At 46.9% G+C, this 21,795-nt stretch overlaps 1 protein-coding gene across 13 annotated transcripts in view; it reads right to left on the bottom strand.

Annotated features, from left to right (window-relative positions):
• Positions 1 to 21,795, bottom strand: part of TLN2 (talin 2) — a 497,178-nt gene that overhangs the window by 49,364 nt on the left and 426,019 nt on the right. For 11 of the 13 annotated variants that reach the window (XM_070378009.1, XM_070378013.1, XM_070378007.1 and 8 more), the window contains 4 exons: positions 18,792 to 18,938; positions 13,982 to 14,083; positions 11,424 to 11,543; positions 3,417 to 3,563 (listed from right to left, as the gene is read on the bottom strand). In XM_070378009.1, the coding sequence (XP_070234110.1) occupies positions 3,417 to 3,563; positions 11,424 to 11,543; positions 13,982 to 14,083; positions 18,792 to 18,938 (516 nt within the window). The remainder of the gene's footprint in view (positions 1 to 3,416; positions 3,564 to 11,423; positions 11,544 to 13,981; positions 14,084 to 18,791; positions 18,939 to 21,795) is intronic. The other 2 variants (XM_070378018.1, XM_070378019.1) reach the window with 1 other exon arrangement.

Here is a 21,795-nt window from a genome sequence, read left to right as displayed (position 1 = left end):
CTTCTGCTGGAAATAAAAACTGGTGCAGGCGTATATGAAAAATTTTATGGAGATTCCTCAAAATATAAACATAGAACACTCATATGACCCAGCAATTTCACTTCTGGCTATGTATTCGAAGAAAAAGAAAACACTAACTCAAAAAGATATATGCACCTTCAAGTTCATTGGAAAACTATTTGTCATAGTCAAGGCATAGAAAAAATCTAAGCATCCATCAAAGGACATTAGATAAAGGGAATGTGGTACATATATGCAAAGGAAAATTATTCAGCCATAAGAATGAAATCTTGCCATTTTCAACAACATGAATGGACATCAAAGACATTATACTAAGAGAAATAAATCAAAGAAGGACAAGTGCCACATTCCTCCCTTTTATGCGGAATCTGAAAACAAAGACAAAAACAAACACCAAAGCCCAAAGATACAGAGAACAGATCGGTGACTGCCAGCGGCGGGGGATGAGGAGGAGGAATGGGTAAAAGAAGAGAAACTTTTTGTTCTCAGTTTAAATAAACTGAATAAAATTGAAAACAAAACAAATTCAATCAAATGCACAGAAAAAGAGATCAGATCTGTGGTTATGGTAAGGGGGTGGGGTAGAGTTTGGTGGTGGTGAGACAAGGAAACTGGTCAAAGGCAGAAACTTCCAGTTCTAAGGTAAATCCTAGGGATGCAGTGCACTAATGACGACTATAGCCAACACTGCTTTGTGATCTTTATAAAAGATGCTGAAGTCCTAAGAGTTCTCATCACAAGGAAAAAAATACATAGACACATACACTTTTTGCATTTGTAATGAAGTATGAATAACATACAGCGTTATCTGTCAACTATATAAATCTCAATAAATCTGGGGGGTGGGAGGAGTAAAAAACAAAACAAAACAGAACAAACAGAAGAGTGAATTTTCTCTCTGGGAGTCAGTGTGGCTTGGGGTTACCAGCAGTTTGGATTCAGCAGCCTGCCCGCCTTGGCACTGCCTTTGCTGGCGACACAACCTTGGGCAGGGTGTTTCACCTCTCTAAGTCTCAGTTTTCTCATCTGGAAAAGCGGGCTATTACTTCTTACCAATCAAGGCCGATGGGAGGAATAAGTGGGGGAAAATGCATGTAAAGTACTTGGCATGTAATAAGGGTTTACTAGATGGTGCTGGAGAAGACTCCTGACAGTCCATTGGACTGTAAGGAGATCAAACCAGTCAATCTTAAGGGAAATCAACCCTGAATACTTGTAGGAAGGACTGATGCTGAAGCTCCAGTATTTTGGTCATTTGACGTGAACAGCCAACTCGTTGGAATGGGAAAGATTGAGGGCAGAAGGAGAAGAGGGAGTCAGAGGATAAGACGGCTGGATGGCATCACCGATGCAATAGACATGAACTTGGGCAACCTTCGGGAGATGGTGAGGGACAGAGAGGCTTGTCCTGTAGTCCATGGGGTCACAAAGGGTCGGACATGACAACAACAGAGGGCAGGTGCTACTTGATGATAAAAACCACAAAAAGGGTTAAGGGTCAGGCTCCTATGAACAGTGTGCCTGTTTCTGTCCCCACCGATCAGACTTTCTGTAGAACAGCCCTCTGCTGACACTTGTCACTCCTTCCTTTGGCTGCCTCTTTACTAGAAATTCTCCAGAGTGGACCCCAAAGGGGCTGGAGCCCAAAGAGGATGCCTTCCTTTAACCTCTCTACTCCACCACTCCCTTGCGTCACCACCTGCCACCAGCATACTCTTATGCTTCTAGAAACATTTCCCCCACAAGGCAAGCTGGATCTGCCCCACCCCTGGGGATGGCTCTTCTGCCACGGTAGAGAGGAGCTGAGCTCCCTTCACAACCACCTCCTATCTTCCAGGCCTCCCTCCATGTTCCTGCCACACCAGCCCCCTCCTTCCTTCTCCAGCCACCTGCTGTCTTCCTCTTATGGGTCTGTCCTCCTGGCTGGGGATGATCACACAGACATACCTAGACAGGTAAGGATGGTGCTGGGTGGAGATGGGAGGGCAGGGAGATGCAGCAGGAATCTACCCGTAAGGCTAGATGCTCTGAACAAACCGACTCCCTGCCTCTGATCCCTCTCCTGGCATCCTGAGTCAGGGGTACTCTGCTTGGAGAAGCAGGAAGATGGAGGGAGGCCAGCTCAGGAAGATCAGCCTGCGTGGCCACGCTCACTGGCACCTTGCAACTTGGACCACCTCCTCCCCTCCTTCATGCTCCTATTCCAAAGTCTCCTACAGGGGAACTTGGCAGGAGTAACTTCAACAGGAAGGGCTTTCAAAGGAGGGAGAATGCCTTCCTCGAGCTGAGAGATTTATTTCCTCGTCCTGGGGAAGCCTGGCTAGTCCTGTGGGCTGCGGGAGACCGATGCCTGACCACGGTGAGAGACCACAGACAGAGGAGCCTCTGTCCCGGCAGCTTCAGGGGGAGGGTCCCCTGTGCACCCCTCAAGTCCCGCTGCCAAGCTTCTCAACAGTGCGGAGCTCTCTGTCCTACAACCCAAGCGAAGGACAGGGAAACACCCGCTAAGCACGGGTGCTGCTGCTGGCACCCCACGCGGCCTGTACAGCAGCGGCCCTGAAAAATAACTCCGAGAAACCAGCCAAGCAAAACCGTCAGCAAACTGCAGGAGGGTCCAGGAGGAACGGACATTCAGAATGGGGTGCTGTGAACCAGGGAAAACCTCCCAGAAGAAGGGGTGTTGAACAGACTTAGGGAACAGTGGTTGAAATCAATCAAACTTTGAATGGTGTGCCTGGCATGGTGCCAAGCTCTTTGACACTCATCACTGTATATAACCTGCATAACCCCTGGGCCAGGCATTCTTCTTCTTCATCCTCCCTTGACTGACAAGGAAATTGAGGTGTGGCGGGGGAAGTAGCTTAGCTGAGCCCTATGCTCTCTGCTATGAGAGTCTGTCTCTACAAACAGCTGCCCATAGAGTCAGGAAATGTCCTGTGGCTCCTGTCCCCCTTCCTCACTGTGTGAACTTGGGAGGCTTAACCCTGCTGACTGCACTGTCTCCTCTGGAAATAAACAGGTTACACAAGAGGAGATGTGATCCTTCTTACCTAGTCTCAGCACTTGGGAGCCTCCCTGAAAAGGGAGGGTGGGGGCAACCATGTCCCCAGGGGCTTTAGGAGAGGTCCTGGAGCTGACTGTGACTTGGACATGGTCTGACCAGTCTATCCATAGGAGAGCCCATCAAAGTGACCACCAGGGCCCTGACCTTGGTGGGACAGTCCCTCCGTTTCTCAGGACGACAGATCACCCCCAGCTGCCCTGGGGAGACCCTGGGTGGGAGCGAAGACATCTGGACCTGACCGGGCTGGCTGGTTTTGGGCTTGGTTGCCTGGTCTGTGCCTGGGCACAGCTGGGTGCCATTGTGCCCGCCTGGCCTGAGGGCTGCTCCTTACCTTCTCTGTGACAGCGCGGGCACACTCTATCAGCTCCCTCTTGGTGTAGCTGTCCGTGGGGCACACCTGGAGGGCCCCCGCCTTCTGCACCAGGAAGATGCAGCCGTGGCCCAGGTCCTGTACGCGAGTGCGAATCTGGAAGCCGATCTGTGGAGGCAAGTCCGGGGTGGGGAGGCGAAGTATGATGGCCCTGCTGTCGAGGTCTTCCCTCCATGGAAAATTTCTTCTATGTCCTAGGGGAGCCTGGCTAGGAAAATTCCACTGCTATTAGGAGCCTGTGTTTGGTGAACTATGGAATTTGGTTGGGTTTGCTTCCCTTTTCAGAGACTGTAAAATGCCCACAGTCCCCAGTAAGCAAGCTTGGTAATATTTGTTACCTTTTCTGCTGCATTGCTTATCTGTATCCTGAGCCACTAAGTAAGAATGTTAATTAGATGAACTCTGTGGGATTATTCATTCAACCCGTGTTTATTGAGCCCTTCCTGTGTGTCAGGGCCTCTTTGAAGCAGGCAAGGCATTTAATTTCATTGATTCCTCACAAAAGCCTGGAGAGGGTAATTAGAAGTTCAGAACATACAGCTTTAGTATAAAGCATATTTTAAAGGGTTCAGATTCTTACAAGTTGCTGTGTTTGCCGACCAGAACACCTTTTTTCCTCAGCTGTACCACGGAGTGAGAGCAGCCGTGCTGGGCCCAGGCTTCCTTTCCAGCAAGCCAGGTTGAGGTTTCCGTAAACAGTTACACTTTGAGAGCTGCTGGCCCAGCAGGCATGCATGCTTTTAATGACCTCTACGTTTGTGTGATCAGAAATGGTAATTTGCTTAAAAAAAGCCAAGTAAGCTCCATTATGGATAAGGTGCAGCTGTCTCTTTGTGGTGTAATAAATTCCACCTCCATTTCCCAACTATGGTTTTTCTAGTAGTCATGTACGGATGGGGAAGCTGGGCCCTAAAGAAGGCTTAGTGCCAAAGAATTGATGCTTTTGAAATGCTGGGCTGGAGAAGACTCTTGAGAGTCCCTTGGACAGCAGGGAGATCAAACCAGTCAATCCTAAAAATCAACCCTGAATATTCACTGGAAAGACTGATGCTGAAGCTGAAACTCCAATACTTTGGCCACCTGAAGCAAAGAGCCAACTCATTGGAAAAGACCCTGATACTGGGAAAGATTGAAGGCAAAGGAGAAGGAAGTGACAGAGGATGAGATGCTTAGATAGCATCACTGAGTCAGTGGACATGAATCTGAACAAACTTTGGGAGACAGAGGAGGACAGAGGAGCCTGGTGTGCTACAGTCCATGGGATCGCAAGAGCTGCACAAAACTTAGCGACTGAACAACAGCAAACTATCTCCCAAAGTTTGCATTCTTCTGGCTCCGTTTCACAACAATTTTCATTTTGGTCTGATCAATACAGCCCAAGTAAGCAAATGAACACAGAACAAAATACCCCTAAGCCAAGTGTTATTTTCAAAAATCCATCATAATTAGAAGCTGAGTGCTTATCCTTCCAGCATCTCTCAAGAAGAGTTACTCAGAGAGTCCAGGTTTTATGACTAAAACTTGGGAACTCACACACCTGGGAATTTGAGCTACCTGGGTGCAGTCTTTCAACATCATCCCGTGTGTCAGAGTTTAAGAAAGGGTGATTCCGGGGAGTGAGGAGGCTGCAGCTGCTCACTCTGTTATAGACAGACATAATGCTTTCAGGGGAAAATGTTATTTCCTTAACCCTCTGAGGCCCAAAGGATGTTTAAATCCATTTGGTAATGCATTCTCCTGCCTAGGAAGTGAGCTTCTGCTCTTTGGGGTGTCTTCTAATCACACATGAGCAGGTGCTACTAAAGCTCTGTAATTAGGCAGGGCTTCTTGCTGACCGTCTCCACATGGAATGAGACACGAGCATCAGGCCAGAATCGTGCAACCAGATAGCTCTGAAAACACATCTGGACTAGTGCAGCATCAAGGTCACCATTGAGAACGAGACAGGCTTGAATTCAGCCCACACAGTGGCAATGCCATTTAAGTGCATCTCTTTGCTGGGCATGTCTGCTGGTTTAAACATAAGGTCAACCTGAAGCATGGGGATGCCCCAGTAAAGACTATTCTCAGTCTAGCTCTAGAGGCTTTTCAGACCCATATGGTGTAACCCTAAGTTCTCAAGAGTCAGAGCAAGGGACTTCCCTGGTAGCCCAGTGGTTAAAAATCTGCCTGCCAATGCAGGGGACACAGGTTCAATCCTTGGTCCAGGGAGATTCCACATGCCAAGGAGAAACTAAACCTGTGTGCCACTACTGAGCCCTAGAGCCCATGCTCTGCAACAAGAGAAGCCAGTGCACCACCACAAGAGAAAGCCTGTGTGTAGCAAAGAAGACCCAGTACAGCCAAAAATAAATAAAATTTAAAATTAAAAAGAGTCGGAGCTCACCCCAAGGTAAGAGCTCTGCTGTCAAGGATGAGCACAGGTCTTTAAGGGGCAAGACACTAACAGGGAAGTCAAGTAAGGGGGGGATGGAGAAAGAAACAATCACAGACTTTCAAAATAAACAAAGACCTCATGAGTTCAGTCTTCCCATTTTACAGATGAGGAGACTGAGGCCCAGAGAAGTGCTGTGATTAGCCAAAGATCATACAGCCAATCCCTCACAAAGCCAAATGACAATCTAAGTCTTTCATCCCAAGCATGGTGCACTGTTCATTAGATCAGTGTTTTTCTAATAATTTTTTTTTTTTTTCTACTTAGCAGAACCCTTTCCCACTCCCCAAGAAAATGTTTCATGGAAACTCAACATCTAAAACTTAAGTAACTTGTTATTACTATACTCTTTCTTTGGAGTTAAAATTTATATTCTTGACTCAAAAAGTCAACAGTTGAGGCTAAGTGATCCAAACATGGGATTATAAAGGCCAGTTACTGCCTTGGCCCCCAACTTGTTTCTGTATTTTGCCCTGCTTGCATGGTGTGGAGGATACTCGCCTGTGCATAAAGCAAAAGGGGAGCATTTTCTTACAGATCCCTGGCCACCCCAGACAGAGCAGATGCCGTGCCAACCGGAGGCCAGCATAAAACCACCCATGCCCCAGGGCAAGGCAGGGGGGGCAGCAGTGTATGTTTAAAAAGGGAAACTTGAGTCAAACGTGCAGAACTTCCAGAGCACCAGCTGCTTGAGGGTTCTAGAGAATGTGGTGTGAGGCTACGGTGCCAGAAAAGACCTGGTTTCCAGAAGAGCCTTCTCCAGGCACCTCTCCTGCTCCCTGTACAGAGCTGAGCCTGGGCTTTCTGTTTGCAGAATGACAGGGCACTGGGGAAACCACAGGCCACTGAAATCACTCCCCAGTCACGTGGGGGTGGGAGGGAGGAGGACCCACTCCTGAGCCATTCCAAACCTGATATCTATGGGCTGACAATGATAAATGGTGGGAAGACACCCCCTCACCCCCCGCCACCACAACCCACTCATGTTCTCTTAGCCCCCTCAGAAGGCTGTGCTATAAAAACACCCCAACATCCTGATGTTCAGCCTCCTTCCTGGAGATGACATCACGTTTGTAGCAAGCAATCCTCTAAATACAACTATGGAGCTGGCACAGTGGTCACCAGTTAGGAAGCCCAAGGAAGACCAGCACCAGAAAGCAAAGGGATGAGACCAAATGAATTCAACAACAGAAAAGCTTTGGAGTCCTTAGTCAACCCTGGGCTTCGTCCTGGAGTCTGGGTTTGTGCTAGATCACATGACTATCTTCTATAGCCTGGTGTAGGGCAAAGAGCACAAACTGTGATCCCCACTACACAGTAACTTGTTACCTTATTACACTTGAAACATTCACTTACTGCAAAAAGTTATTTAAAAACAGGGCTTTGGACTTCCCTGGTGGTTCAGTGGTTAAGAATCCATCTGCCAATGTCGAGGACACGGGTTTGATCCCTGCTCCGGGAAGATTCCACATGCTGCCGGGCAACTAAGCCCGTGTACCTAGAGCCCTTGTTCTCAACAAGAGAAGGCACGGAAATGAGAAGGCTGCTCATATGGCACCTATAGAGTGGCCCCGCTCACTGCAATTAGAGAAAGCCTGCGTGCAGCAATGAAGACCCAGTGCAGTCATAAGTCAGTCAAATTTTAAAAGGAGGGTGGGTTCAACACTAACTATTGCAGCTGTGTGGCCCTGGGCATTTCTCAGAGTTCCTTGAGTCTCCTTCGTTTGCTTATCTACAAAATGGGAAGGGCGAATGAGTCTCGCCTTACACAATGCAGTTGAGGGAAGATGGGCCAGAGCCCATCACACCATCTGTGCCATATGGATTGGATAAATGGTTCGCATATTCCTATCTGTCTCCACGGGCACACGGGTTAGTGAAGGACACCAGAATCAACACACTCAATGCTACTGCAATTTCACGGGAGGTTTTGTACTGCTGGAGGAACATCCTAAAAGGGAATGCATTTTGAAAGGCTGTTTCAGATAAGGGCTTTAAAAATGCTAAGCTTCTCAAAGCAACACTAAACTTCTCAGCAAACAGGACTAACCCCTTCCACCTCCCACCTCCCCTCCCGCAAAGTGATCCAACTCACCACCAGTGTTTATTATAAAGGAATGTTGCTCCAAGACATAAAACTTGGAGTTTGAAATTGGCAACTTGGGTCAAGCAATACTTAAACCTCAAGAAAAACCCTCAATTCCCCCATCCTGCCCAAATAAAAGTAAAATGGAGAAGATTGTCTCCTGGTTTTGTGCCTTGCGGGAAATTAGAAGCCTGGCTTTCATGAAGTTCTGGCTCTCATTTCAATTGGAGGGAGTCTAAGAAACACTGATCCATCTTTTACTGCCTCAAACTAAACAAAACGTACAGATTTTTCTCAGGCTTCAAGATCAATTACATCGGAAACCAGGTCAAGTGTAATTTGCCTGGGAGAGCTTGTGGAAGTTGGAAAGGCAGTAATGGATGTTATCTGACAAACTACAGTTTCTCCTGAGACAGAAAACATGGCAGGGAAAACCAGCGTGTAGAGCAGAAGCAGGGCATTGCTTTCCCACCTACAGAAAGTGTGCCTTGGAGTGGAAAGTTTTAGGGACGTCTAGAGTGGACGCCCGTCCCATCTGGGGGAGAGGGCTGTGGTTCTCAGCACGGGCTCTTGACAAATGTTCCTGCCAGCTTTTAAGACACCCAGTGTTATGAGTGGTTACAGCAACGTGCTCTCAGACATGGCACCATCATCACTAAACCTTTCCACAGTATTTACATTTAGAAGCCGGTGGCTCACGGGATTTGTATCTTTTTCCTTCTTTTTTTAAAAAGAGGAAGTGCAGTTGCAGTGTAGTGTTAGTTGCTCAGTTGTGTCTGACTCTTTGCAACCTCTTGGACTGTAGCCTGCCAGGCTCCTCTGTCCGTGGGATTCTCCAGGCAAGAATACTGGATTGCCATTCCCTTCTCCACAGGATCTTCCTCTGGGTCTCCTGCATTGCAGGCAGATTCTTTACCATCTGAGCTATAGGGAAATCCCTTTAAAAAGAGGAAGTGCATCATAAAATGCCAAGCTGCCAGAGGGTTTTAACTTTTCTGGAGAAGGTATTGCAGAGATGTTAGCAAAAGTTTTGAATTTTCCATGGAAAAACTAGCAGATACAAAGCTCCGGCTTGATGTTCAGAGGGCAGAGCCAGGACTTTTCCTGTCATTGTCACATTCTGGAAAAGCCCAAAATGCTGACTCGGCAGAGCAGACTGCAGGCCCTCAGTGAAGGGGGCAGCTTCTTACTTGCCCTGGATATAAATATTTTCACATGCTGTGATGTGGGGCTCTCTTGGGTATACACATAATTCCACAGTCTTGGGGAAAAAAACTACATTGCTTCAGGGATCTCCTAGCCTTCTCAGTTTTCCCCCAAATATCTGTCTGGCAAATGCACACAAAGAATTTTCCTTTAGCAAGCCACCGGTAATTTTATATTCTCTCTGCCCCTCTGCGCTCCAGGTCATACTGCTCGTGTGTCTGGAATGTAAAACACATCTCAAGATGTAACGGTAAACAGGGGAAACCTTAATGGAAACGTCAGCTGCCGCAAAGGCAGGGCCAGGATGTAAAGGAACTTGCTGCTTTGCTTTTAGCAATGAAATTTTTTTCCTGGCCTATTTTGTTTCAGTGGTCTGGGCTGCAATTAGAAAACTGTTTGCTTCATACACAGGGTAGGGTTGCTAGCTCATAAGAACTCAGATGTGGAAAGTGTTCTATAGATCATGAAGTCTTCACTCAGCAATGCTGTTTAGGCTAGCACTGAAACTCTAGGAGTTGGTGATGGACAGGGAGGCCTGGTGTGCTGCAATTCATGGGGTGGCAAAGAGTCGGACACGACTGAGCGACTGAACTGAACTGAACTGAAACTAACCAAAGAAAAATCATGGAAATTCCATCTTTAAAGATTTCTAGAGACAAGAGATCCAAACCAAACCTCCCCCTACAATCACAGTCTCTTTTAGTTTTCAATCCTCTCGAAAAGCCAAACACGTCTTCCTTTTGTCCAACCAAGCTTTCCCTTACTGTAACAGAAGTTCCCTTATGCTTGTTTATGAAATTCAAAATTGCATGTTAATCAAATGAATTATGAGTCCAGTTGCTCTTAATAAAGGTGGGGGGGGGTTCTGTTTTTTGTTTTTTAAATGATGGGCCTGTGTAAAGAAATCAAAGGAATCTTATGTGGGTCTCTGATCATTTTTCTTTCCTGGTAGTGACTTGACAGACTCATGGCAAATAGAATTATTCATGCTGCAGTCTAAAAACTCAATCATCCTAAAATCTCAAAACGCAGGCACTGTTAGAAACTAAGGTCATCCCATGCTGGATATATATGTATGCAATACATATATATGTGGTACTCCCATTTACATGCATTGTTACAACATACGTTAGAAAGTGATTTGGTTCTGGGTCTTCACTTCAGTAGTGTCGCTGGGAGTCTTGGTGAAGACATGCTTAGACCTGACTCCCAGGAGAAACAGTAACTTGGGGACACTGTCTGTCATCGAAAGGAGAAGGGAAGACCAGCCACAACCTTCTGCCTTGACAGCCTGGTACATCTCAGAATCCCATGGATGTCGTTCCCTTGTTTTCCCTGGTCCCTGAAATTCACTCCACTGTTCTTTACTGCAAGCTGGTCTGTCTTTCTCTAGGGGGCCTTGCACTGGGTCAGGCCCCTTCCATGTGTTTAACACTGATACAGGTGTAATCAGGGACCCCAGAGTTTCACCCACCCTGTATGCTGGTCAATGGACCATTCGATTTCTCAGAGGTATGAGATATGGGACCTCTCAGAGAGTGGCTTCTGGAGTCAATCTTTTGCCACTTTAAGCCTCCTACAGGTATAGGTGTTCCAAGGTGAGTCTGTGTTGGTCGTTAAGGAAAGTGGCTGAGGGAAGATGGGAGGGAAGGACAAGAAGTCCACAGGGATCCAAGGACAGGGATCTGGACCAGTTCTTCAAAAGTTACCAACAATATTTGGGCAAGACTTTGTTTCACAAAAGCAGGCTGGCTACGCAGGTTTTTCTTAAGGGAGGGGTGGGTACATCCCATACTTGGCTTGTCTAATACTTCTGTGAGCCTTTGGAAAATATACAAATAATCAAGTAGGCTGCTAAGCAAGCACAGGAAGTACGAGGAGAATGGCAATGTGTGCCCTGCTCTTGGCATCAGGTGATGGGCTGGGGGACAGGAGACATGGCAGAAACTGTCAACAGAGTCCTTCTGAAAGCCCACCTCGCCAGGTGGCTCCAGCTCTATGCCCAGCAGCCTTAGGAAGGGCAGTGAGCCTGGAACACAGGCTGGGGCTGCTGGGTGTGAACCTGCGGGGTTGGCAGCAGAGGAGAGGGAACTATGCCTGGCTGTGGCTATCGGGGTGGGGTGTTCTGGAGTGGAGCTGAGCTATGGAGACTGCCGCCCCTCCCACCCCCACCATCGCCCGGCCGGGGGAGCGGGCACTAGTGTGGGTTTGCTTCTAAAAACAGGGACTTAAGGTGGCAGACCTCCTCTGGTTCCGCCGTGGCTGCTGCCAGCTGGCCCTGGAGAGCCAGGTGCCCATAGTCACTGGTCATTTGTGAAGCCAGTCCTCCCAACTCCTCCGGGTTAGTAACCGACTTAGTCATCTGGAAAAAGAAAACAAGCAAGACACAAACACACAAAGACACACAGAGAAAAGCATGAGAACCACGTGTTAATACCACTGGGAGCCAAAGGGTCTCATTCACTTTTAAGCTTGTGGCTTGCGTGTGGGGGCTGGACGCTGGAGAGCCCAGTTCAAGCAAAGCCCATGCTGCAGCCCACACGACAGGCCAGCGGGTCCTGGCTGGGTCAGGCGACATGCTCGGGTTCAGGCTGTGCAGTGTGGAGGCCGGGCCAAGGGGTCCACTCTCTGGGAGGTGAGAGCGGTAGCCTCCACCAGCCCTGCCCTGCGGGGTCACCAGGGGAGCCCCCCCGAGAAACCACAAGGGAGCCCAGCCCTGGGCAGGGCGCACCCCTGGTCATATGCTGCTCCCAGGCTGGTCTGGTCTCTGGGGACCCAGGAGCAGGTGCCATGCCACCGAGAGAGGGCACGAGGACAGGATCATCAGGAAATCATGCCTGCGGTGATGAGTAAGTCTAACGTTTTGGTGGCAGGAACTCACAGAACACAGCTTTGTAATAACACTGCTCTGAAGAATAATGATGTTTCAGTCATAAATTCAATGAGGAGAATACTGTAGCCTAAATGGTCAAGTTCTGCCCTTTTTACTCTGAAGATATTCTATAGTTATCTTCCGCTTCACAGAAAAACTCACCTTAGTGTACTCTATCGAGCTAATGTGCTTGCTTCTGTTTTTTTTTTTTTTTTCTCCTCTGACAAAAACGCCTCTTGTCTCACAGGGGCAGTCTTAAGCTGCCACCGACAGGTGTCCACGTCCCTGTTGGATCCAAGCCCTCCTCCCTCCGTCCCTCCTGTTCTCTCACTCTGGGTGACAATACTTCCTCACTCTTTGTGGCATTTGAAGTCCTTGATTTTAAAGGACTTGAAAACAAAAATCTGTTAAATGACTACACAACCATTCAAGCTGGACAGGAACATGGGCCCATCTAAGGCATGTTTACCAGGAAATGTCACAGGCTTTCGGGTAGAGGTGTGGGTGTGCAGGAAATACACACTGCATGCCAAGAGAACAAGGCTGTGCCCAGAGCTGCTCCACGTGACCCTGCCGTGAGGAGCACGATGACCCTGGGGGCCGTCGGTGTAGGGGGCTCTCACCCCCCAGGGCTCTTCACCCCTCAAAGCTCTAGCCAGTCCACCCAGGAGCAGCAATACTGGGCTCCTTAGGCGTGTGGACACCGAGGGTCAAGACAGGCGGGCTGAGAAACTTTCTTCCAGAAACTCCTGAGGCCACTGAAGATATTTTCGCCCCTTCTGTGATGCTCCCTGCTCAGAGGAGTCAGCACTGCTGGGCTGCCGGATTTGAGCCACGATGCCCCTAAGCGCTCCTGAGCAGGGCCAGCTCAGGGCCAACTCCAGCCTTCTCCTCGTCGCTGAGATGGGCACTGTTCCTTCCTCTGCAGTCCAAGTCCTTTTCAACAACATTGAGCCTGGCACAACTGCAGAGTTTCTAAGAACGAACAGCTGCCGCCAGGGGAGCCTCTGTGATCCAAGCTCAACCTCTAGTGGACACAAGACTACATGACAAAACCATCCGGAGAGGCGCCTGGCCTGATGGGGCAGGGACCACGAGGTGGCCCAGTCTGGTCCCTGCAACTCAGGCTTAGGTGGCAGCATCTAAGAGGCCATCTCTTAATTTTATCCTGTGACATCTGAGCCTTCGGAAGTTAAGAACTTTCTTACTAGGTCCTCGTATTAATGCTTTGAGGACAATACTTTTCTTTCCTTATACAACTTTTTAACCTATCAAGATAGTAGTCACTGAATCTCAATGCCATTTACAGCTAAATATCCATATAATACAATTCTGAATACATTACATTTTAGAAACAAAACAAAACAAAAAAGCCACCTCTAAAAGTTGCATGCCTTCTGTTGCCAGGAGAAAAAATTTTTCATATAACCACAGTGTTTCATTTTGCCTGAAAGACTGTCAATATTGTACTATTCATTATAAGCACTGTCCAAACATTAAAATTTGATTCATCAGACAATCTCAGTTTTGTCTCCAAATGCCTTCTCTTGTACTGTAACTTAAGCGTTAAAAACATCTCAAGTTTTCTGTGAGATAAATAGGATTTTGTTCTTTCTCTGTAACTCGCAACTTCCTTCTCATTTCCTCCCTTCTCTTCGCTCCCCTGTCCTCATGCCCAACTCTCAGTCATTTTCATCTGGAGCTTCTTCATGAGAAGAGTGTCCACTGTAGCCTGTGTCCAGTGGCCTGGGGCTTCTAGACCACAGGCAGCCAGAAAGACCACAGACTGGGATGAAGCTGGGGCCTGGGAGGAACTAGGAACACAGAGGGCTGATCTCTCTGCACCACAGACCCCAGACCTGAAGATCCAGTGGTGTGGTGGGTAAAAGGGCAGCCAGCAGCGGTGGAGCAGCCCCTTTTCTTCTTACCATTTCCTGAGCTGTTACCGCGATAGCTTTGGAGTATTTAACCACCGTCGTCTGATAGTCGACAAACGTCCCCTTCGGTTCTGGAGGAGTACCTTCATCCAGCTACAGGGGAGAGGAAAAGAGCCCAAGGGTCATCAGAGGCCTGTTCATTTTTGAACAAAATGAACAAAATGTGAGCTTCATTTTTCAGAATCAGTAACTTGGGAAAAATGGAGAGGCCTGCAGAGTTTTTTGGTCCAGAGTCAACAGAATCCCCCAGCTTCTGTGATAGGGACTTCTGTGACAGAGGGGCACACAAGTTACTCAGGGCACACAGACAAGGAGAGGCTCCCCGTTTGTTGGAGGAGAGTGGCAGGGCTGTCTGGAGGAATGGTGATCCAGTCAAGTCTTACCAGGTAAGGAGTATGCCATACACAAAAGGTGGGGAAGGAGTCTCAAGGAGCAGGATCAGCACTCAAGCATGTGCGGAGGTGTGTGTGAGTCGGACACATGCAGGAAGGTCAGAACGGAGAACAAAGAGCTGGGGGAGGACAAAGACCCTCCATCACAAAGGGCTTTCCTAGGAACGGTGTAGCCCAAAGATGTCTATGCTCTAGAACCCTTGCTTCTGATCTACCTTGGGGAAGAGAAGGAGGTGGAAACATAGGAAGAACTTGTTTATCTGACTCTAGTGCCACAAGAATTGAGAGATCAGTGTGGAGGGGAAGGGATAGAGGGTCTGCCCCTTGAAGGGCTGGAGATTTTACTGGCTCAGAAGACTTGATTTGAGACCTGGTTCCGAGACTTGTGAATGGGCCTCAAGCTGGGTATTTAAACTGGTTCTCTGGTCTTTCACTGGAAATTTCAAAGCTCATCATAAGGTTGTAATAAAGACCAACTGAGATGATACCCCATCTACATGAATGGAGTGGAAAGGATAAGCATGATAATGAAGATGATGATGGTGATAAAGTCCATGATGGTTATGAGGAAGGCAACCCATCCTCACCACCACCATCATCATGACTGTCACCACTGATTGCCAAACAATATTCTAGGTGAGGAGGCAAGGTGAACAGAAATGAATACAGCAAGAGACAGCAGTGAACAGGAGAGAGCTGTGGAGGGGGTGGGAATCAGGCTGGACCTATTTAATAAAGAAGTTTGTAATCATGAAGAAAATGGTGGGATCTGCAGTAGGCAATGATCTATCTGAGATCTCCCTGGCAGCTCTCTGCTAGACAGACTTCAGTCTGGGAACACACTAGGGACCACAGAGCAGTTAGGAAAAGGTTAGATGGAGTCTTCAATGGGAGCTACTTATCGTGAGCAGATCCCTGCTACAATGTGAGTTGAATGAATGTGTCACTGTAGCCTAGTATAATGTGCCTGCATAAACTGGATGTAATCGCTACTAAACCAACAACACAAACTCCAGGATAGACTTTTTTTTTTTATGTTTCTTTATCAGGAGATAGGGGGCCTCACTGGTCAAATGAGGACTGAGGTGTGGACTCACACACTCAGTATAAATTAACTGGGCATCTCGTAAGGGTCAGGCCACGTGCCAGGAACCTCCATATGAGATGTGGTGTAACTGCAAACGTGCCCGGATATTGGAGCTAGACGGCAGCTTAGAACACAGTGTCCACAGGCTGCCATGATGAACCTTTTCCCAGTGTGAAGACAATGAGAGCAGTAAGAACAAAGAAGTGACTATTTTAAAAAATAGGATTTAAAATTCATTTAGTTGAAAGAACTTTCCTTCATTCTGAAATTATAGTCTTTTTTTTTTTGGTGTTAACATGTCCTTTATTTTATGGAATATTACTGATGTAGATACCAAGGGTTTTGTTTGTTTTGTTTCTTTAATTACCTTCCTTGACCAAAAGGAAAAAAAAAAAAATCGCCCAAACACAAAAACAAACAAAGAAAAGTGACTTGATCATAAAATCCCAAAGACTGAGACTAAGCTCATTGAATGGAGGAAAACAAGGTTTAGAAAGCTTCAGTAATTTGCCCAAGGTTACCCAGAAAGCTTATTACTTCATGCTGCTAAGTGCTGCTAAGTCACTTCAGTGTCCGACTCTGTGCGACCCCATAGATGTCAGCCCACCAGGCTCTCCCATTCCTGGGATTCTCCAGGCAAGAACACTGGAGTGGGTTGCCATTTCCTTCTCCAATGCATGAAAGTGAAAAGTGAAAGTGAAGTTGCTCAGTCCTGTCCGACTCTTAGCGACCCCATGGACCGCAGCCTACCAGACTCCTCCATCCATGGGATTTTCCAGGCAAGAGTACTGGAGTGGGGTGCCATTGCCTTCTCCGTGGTAACCTATTAATTCTCAAACCTCTGTGCTTATATACAGAGAGAAAAGTCTCAAAGAGATCCTCCAGAGCAGAGGCTCTAAAAGTGTCAAGAACTGTACCCAAGTTAGAATTAACTTTGTGTACACTTGGGTTTTTTCTGTCACTCACTGCCTTTTGGAACTTCAGACAATGATTCTAATAGTATGTCAGTGTTTTAACCAAATAACCCAAGCTCAGAAAATGACATATTTATATAATATATACTTACATAATGTGTTGCTGCTTAGGTGATCAAAAGACCTGAGATATCACTTAATACAGAGTTCCCAGTGATGAGCAGGCCCGGGTGGGCTTAGCAAAGGAAAGAGACACTGTGTGGTACTTGGGATGTAAGGTCAGGGTAGATAGGAGTTCAGGAGCACCAGTGAAATCCCAGTCATAGTAAGTCCCCTACATATGAAGGAAATCTATTCCAAGAGCGTGTTTGTAAGTCCAGTTTGTTTTAAACTCCAAAAAGTTAGCCTTGGAGTTAACCAACTAACACAATCAACTATATAGCACTGTACACTGTAATAGGTTTATAATACTTTTTACACAAATAATACATACAAACAAAAAATAAACATTTAAAATCTTACAGTACAGTACCTAGAAAAGTACAGTAGTACTTTACAACAGCTGGCATACCAGGGCTGGCATCGAGTGAACAAGCAAGAAGAGTTACTACTGGAGGAGAGAGAGGAGGTAGGAGATGGTAGAGCTGAAGGATCATCAGCAGAAAGAGATGGAGGGCAAGCTGCAATTTCACTCATGCCTGACGTTGATGGCACAGGTTCTGGTTCCTTGCTGGAACCAGATGCATGTTTGCAACTTGAAGGTTCATTCATATATAGGGGACTTACTGTATATACTTTGCAGAACTGAGGGGGAAAAAACCCTCTGCTCATAGCCTCGGGGGCTCTTGTTATTAGCAGTTCCTAATTATTGCCCTCAGGTAACACCAGGCCTATTCCCCAGTACTTCCAAAAGAATCCAGTGTGTCCTAGGCTGAGAGCAGAGCTGTTACACCCCTGAAATCAGACAGTACAAGAGCCACTTTCCTTCTTGAAGAGCTATCACAATATGCAAGGCTCAAAGGCTATCAAAAAAGACTTCCCTCTTCTAGGGATTTATGCAACTCTTCCCTATAATAAGAGTGATGGTGAAAAGCACCTCCTAAGAAGGAAAAGATTATCATTTGACTTTCTAATTTGTACCTTGAGTTGCATTATTTAATATCGTTGGTAGATACAGGGCTTAATTTCAAAGTTTTGTTGTTCCGATTTTCTAAAAATCAAACAAGCCCACTAAGACTTAACTAAGGGCCTTGAGGAAGCGAATTCCATTCATTTTCTGCCAAACTGTGCAAAGCTGAAGCATGAGAAGCCCATGGCAGAAACTACTGGAGTGCTTTGACAAGGAAGCTTGGGGTCTCTGAGGGATCCCAGCACCCCAGCCCAGCTTGGGAGCTTATCAGTCTGATAATGTCTGCATAATGTTTAATGGGAATTATCCTAATGATAGTTTCAGGCTATCATCTCTTTACAGAGATACACACCAACCAATCTTCTCTAAATTAGCAATTAAAGACCACTTATTATCCTGAAAAACCACGTTAGTGTATTCACCATTGACAATGGACATTCCAAAACACAGATGAAGTCTGCAGTTCTTGGCTATGCTATCAGAGAATGGCAATTAGATGCTGATGAAGAGTTGTTCATTCTAATGAGCAGCAAGCTGGCACGACTAGGGAAGGATTCCTTGAGGACAGAGCACGAGATACTGTCCGGTCATCCTTTCCTACTGACCCAACTCAACTGAAGGGTCACTGGAGAAGAATTGATACCTCTGACATCTCTGTCTGCTGTTCTCTGAGGGTTTTACACTTACCATTTCAGTGGTCTCTGCAACGGGTTAGATGCCAGAACCATGGGGAGATTTTTTTAAATACTAGGATCCATGTTAAAAATAAATAAAGTAAAATAGATTAAATTAAATTAAAAAAAATACTAGGATCCACCACCCCACAGAGATTCCAAAGGATTAGGGCTGGGAGAGAGTCGAGGGATGTACATTCTAAAATGCTCCCAGGGATTCCAAAGGAGCCATTTTGAAGACCAGCACTTGGGAATCACTTCATTACTTCATTTTAGAGTTTGCTCCCTACAACAACTCTATGAGGTGTTCAGGGAAGGTAAATAATTACTTCCATCTTATAAGTGAGGGGACCAAGGATGCCTTCTCCATTTTTCCCCTGTGTAAATGTGGAAGGAAGGCTTACAAAAGTAAATGAATGAGTAATAAAGAATAAAGAGTATGCTGGACGTTCATTAAGCAGACCCCTCAAGAAAAGAGGAGGCTTGGCGGTGTCAGCCTGGACTGCCAGCTCCTTAGAGAAAAACCTCTGGGACCAAGTTCAAGGGAGATCTTGGAGGAAATGGAGTTAAGGAGTGCAGGAGGGCGTCTGGGAGCCCAGACCCACCTTGCTCATGGCTTCTGCGATGGCGTCAACCATACCTCCCACCAACCCCACTTCACTGGCAGCTTCATTCAGTGTCACCATGATGTCGTCCACGGCCTCTTTCATGAGCTGGGCGGCCTCCGTGATGGCATCGTGGGTGTGCTGTGCCTGAGAAGGAGGGGTCGGAAGAAGAAGATAATTGTAAGCTGTTTCCATAAGCAGAAGACAATGGTGCTTAATCTCTTTAAGAATTACTTCACTTTTTAAAAAAGATAACGTTAAAAAGCAGAATATAAAACTATATTCTCACTATGTAACACAAAAATGTATTCTCTATTTTTTCCTTTCCTTTTATTATATTTGTATACATTTCTTTGCCAGATAAATAAAAGCCAGAAGGACAAATAGAAAAAAATCTTTTTGGAATCAAAATGGAAAAAACCCCTGCAATTTCAACTAGCATCTTATGACTAATTTTATGTTACTATGTCTAGGGTGGTAGAAAAAGAATGCCACAGATTCCCTAAAATACAAATTGACAGATTTAATAGGAAAAGAAAAATGATATAAATAAAAAATGTGTTCACAACCAACACTGCTGCTGCCGCTGCTAAGTCGCTTCAGTCGTGTCCAACTCTGTGGGACCCCACAGACAGCAGCCCACCAGGCTCCCCCGTCCTGGGATTCTCCAGGCAAGAACACTGGAGTGGGTTGCCATTTCCTTCTCCAATGCGTGAAAGTGAAAAGGGAAAGGGAAGTCGCTCAGTCGTGTCCGACTCTTAGCGACCCCATGGACTGCAGCCCACCAGGCTCCTCCATCCATGGGATTTTCCAGGCAAGAGTACTGGAGTGGGGTGCCATTGCCTTCTCCGACACAACCAACACACTTCTATTCAAAGTTACCCCACACACTAGAATTCCATTTCTATAAACACGACTGGATTATGGAAAAATAAGTACAGACAGGAGAGAGAAACCTGCAAAAGGCTACATGGGCTTTGAAACTGAGTCACACATTATATTTACATGAGGTTGGAGGATGAATGGTGAAAGTTCTCCAGGGACAGACACTCTGCAGGCAAAGCTGGAGTGCTCATGAGTTCCCCTAGACAGTCCTCAGAGAAGCTTTAACAACACGTATGCAGTCCAGAGCAGGCACCGGCGAGTGAGTGCATGAAAGGCTGAAAGAATGGTAGTGCCAGCCTCCTTAGAAAACACCTAAGTGACAGCAAGATGAAGTGGGGAAGAGCTAAGGTCCTGAGGTCAAGAAAAAATTCTGGGGCTGAAATCTGTCTCCACTGCTAACTAGCTAAGTGGTCTGGGGTGAGGCTTCCTAAGCAAAATGGGAATGATTATAACCATGTTATGCAGTGAAAGTCTAATGAGGTGATACGGTTGCAGGCATCTTATCATGTATAATAAGAGCAGTCTAGTAGGGGACTGTGCCCTTACTCGGGAAATCTGACCTAATGCTGGGCAATTGGTGTCAGAATTCTATCGCACCAGGTACTGGATGCCCCCACACAGTGGTCACAGCTGCCCTGATGCTCCTCGGAGGAAGATGAACCCTTGAAAAGGACCAAGAAACTGCATCTTTACTTTAGTAGATGAGAAAGTAAGGAAGCCAATAAGAGATGGTAAGTGATAACTCCTTTGCATGATTAAATAAAAGAGAAGAGTTAGGAAGAGGCTACATGAGCCACACGAACTGGCTCAGCCTGTGGCATTGAAAAGTCACGGGAACCAAGCAGAGTCCTTTCAAATCAACATCTGATGAGATGTGAAATGTATTAATTATGGATGGTTATTCTCAAGGTGGGGCTTCCTATGTGGCTCAGTGGTAAAGAATCCACCTGCCAAGACAGGTTCAAGATGTAGGTTCGATCCCTGGGTCAGGAAGATCCTTTGCAGAAGGAAATGGCAACCCACTCCAGTACTCTTGCCTGGAGAATCCCATGGACAGAGCAGCCTGGTGGGCTACAGTCCATGGGTCACAAAGTTGAACACGACTTAGCGACTGAACCGTAACAACAACATTCTCAAGGCAATGGTGCTAGGACACAAACGTTAACTACTGACATTACTACTAAAATCACTTTAGAAGGTAATAATGTCAAATAACCTTGAGGAACAAAGATTACTTTGTTCCTTTGACTCTTCCCCAGACCAGTGTCCACCTTCTCTATTTCTCAGGCCCTCCATGGGGTTGGGAGGCACCTCCCTCCCAGACAAATTCCCCCATCTCCCTGGCACAGAGTTCTGGCTGCCACCTGGCTGGTTTCCTCACAGCTCCACCCTCTCATGCTCTGCCTGCAGAGACTGGCTCTGTTTGTCTCCTCCCTCCTCCCCTCCATCTAAATCCTAGCCCTTTTTTCAAGGGCCAACCTCAATACCACCTCCTCCCACAAGCCCTCCAGGGATGGTTGTGTGCTCATCAACCTTCCTCTACATTCCTACAGCCCTGAGAGGAAACTCAGGAGTCAAAGAGTCATCAGAAGGCAATGGCCTCAAAGTAAAGAACTGGGGGACAAGTGATGATGCCTGATTTCTGGTCATGGAAAACGATACAGCTTCTGCCTGGCTCTCTCTGAGGATGTGTGCCTTTGAAGTCTTCAGCCTCTATGTGAGAATGTTGGCTATCTTGAGGCTGTATGGCTGGCAGACTGCATGGTGAGACCACAGTAGAAGTAGCAAGGGGTGTTCCAGACCTCCAAAGTCCGGGTGATTTCTGCTCAGGAGCCAGACCCGGGAGTGACTGAGCCTTAGGTCCTTCAAGCCCCAGCGGCCATATGGCTACAGCTGCAAGAGGGACTGGGTGAGGACTGCCTCGTGGGGCCCAGTGGATCTGTACATCTGCCGGAGAGAATACAAAACTGGCAGTCTTTTAAAAGTCACTTCATTTCAGGGTGGCTTGTTTGTGGCAACAGCCGAGTGGGACAGCACCTAAGAAGGGCTCCTAACCCAGCCTTGGCATCAGAGAAGACTTCTCAGATGTGTCTAGGCCCTGGAGGAAGAATTCAGTCTC

This window comes from Bos mutus, chromosome 10 (assembly GCF_027580195.1).
Source record: "Bos mutus isolate GX-2022 chromosome 10, NWIPB_WYAK_1.1, whole genome shotgun sequence".
In the NCBI taxonomy this organism is placed as follows: Eukaryota; Metazoa; Chordata; class Mammalia; order Artiodactyla; family Bovidae; genus Bos; species Bos mutus.
The sequence above is the reverse complement of the archived record's forward strand: the minus strand, read 5'-3'. Positions and strand labels throughout refer to the sequence as shown.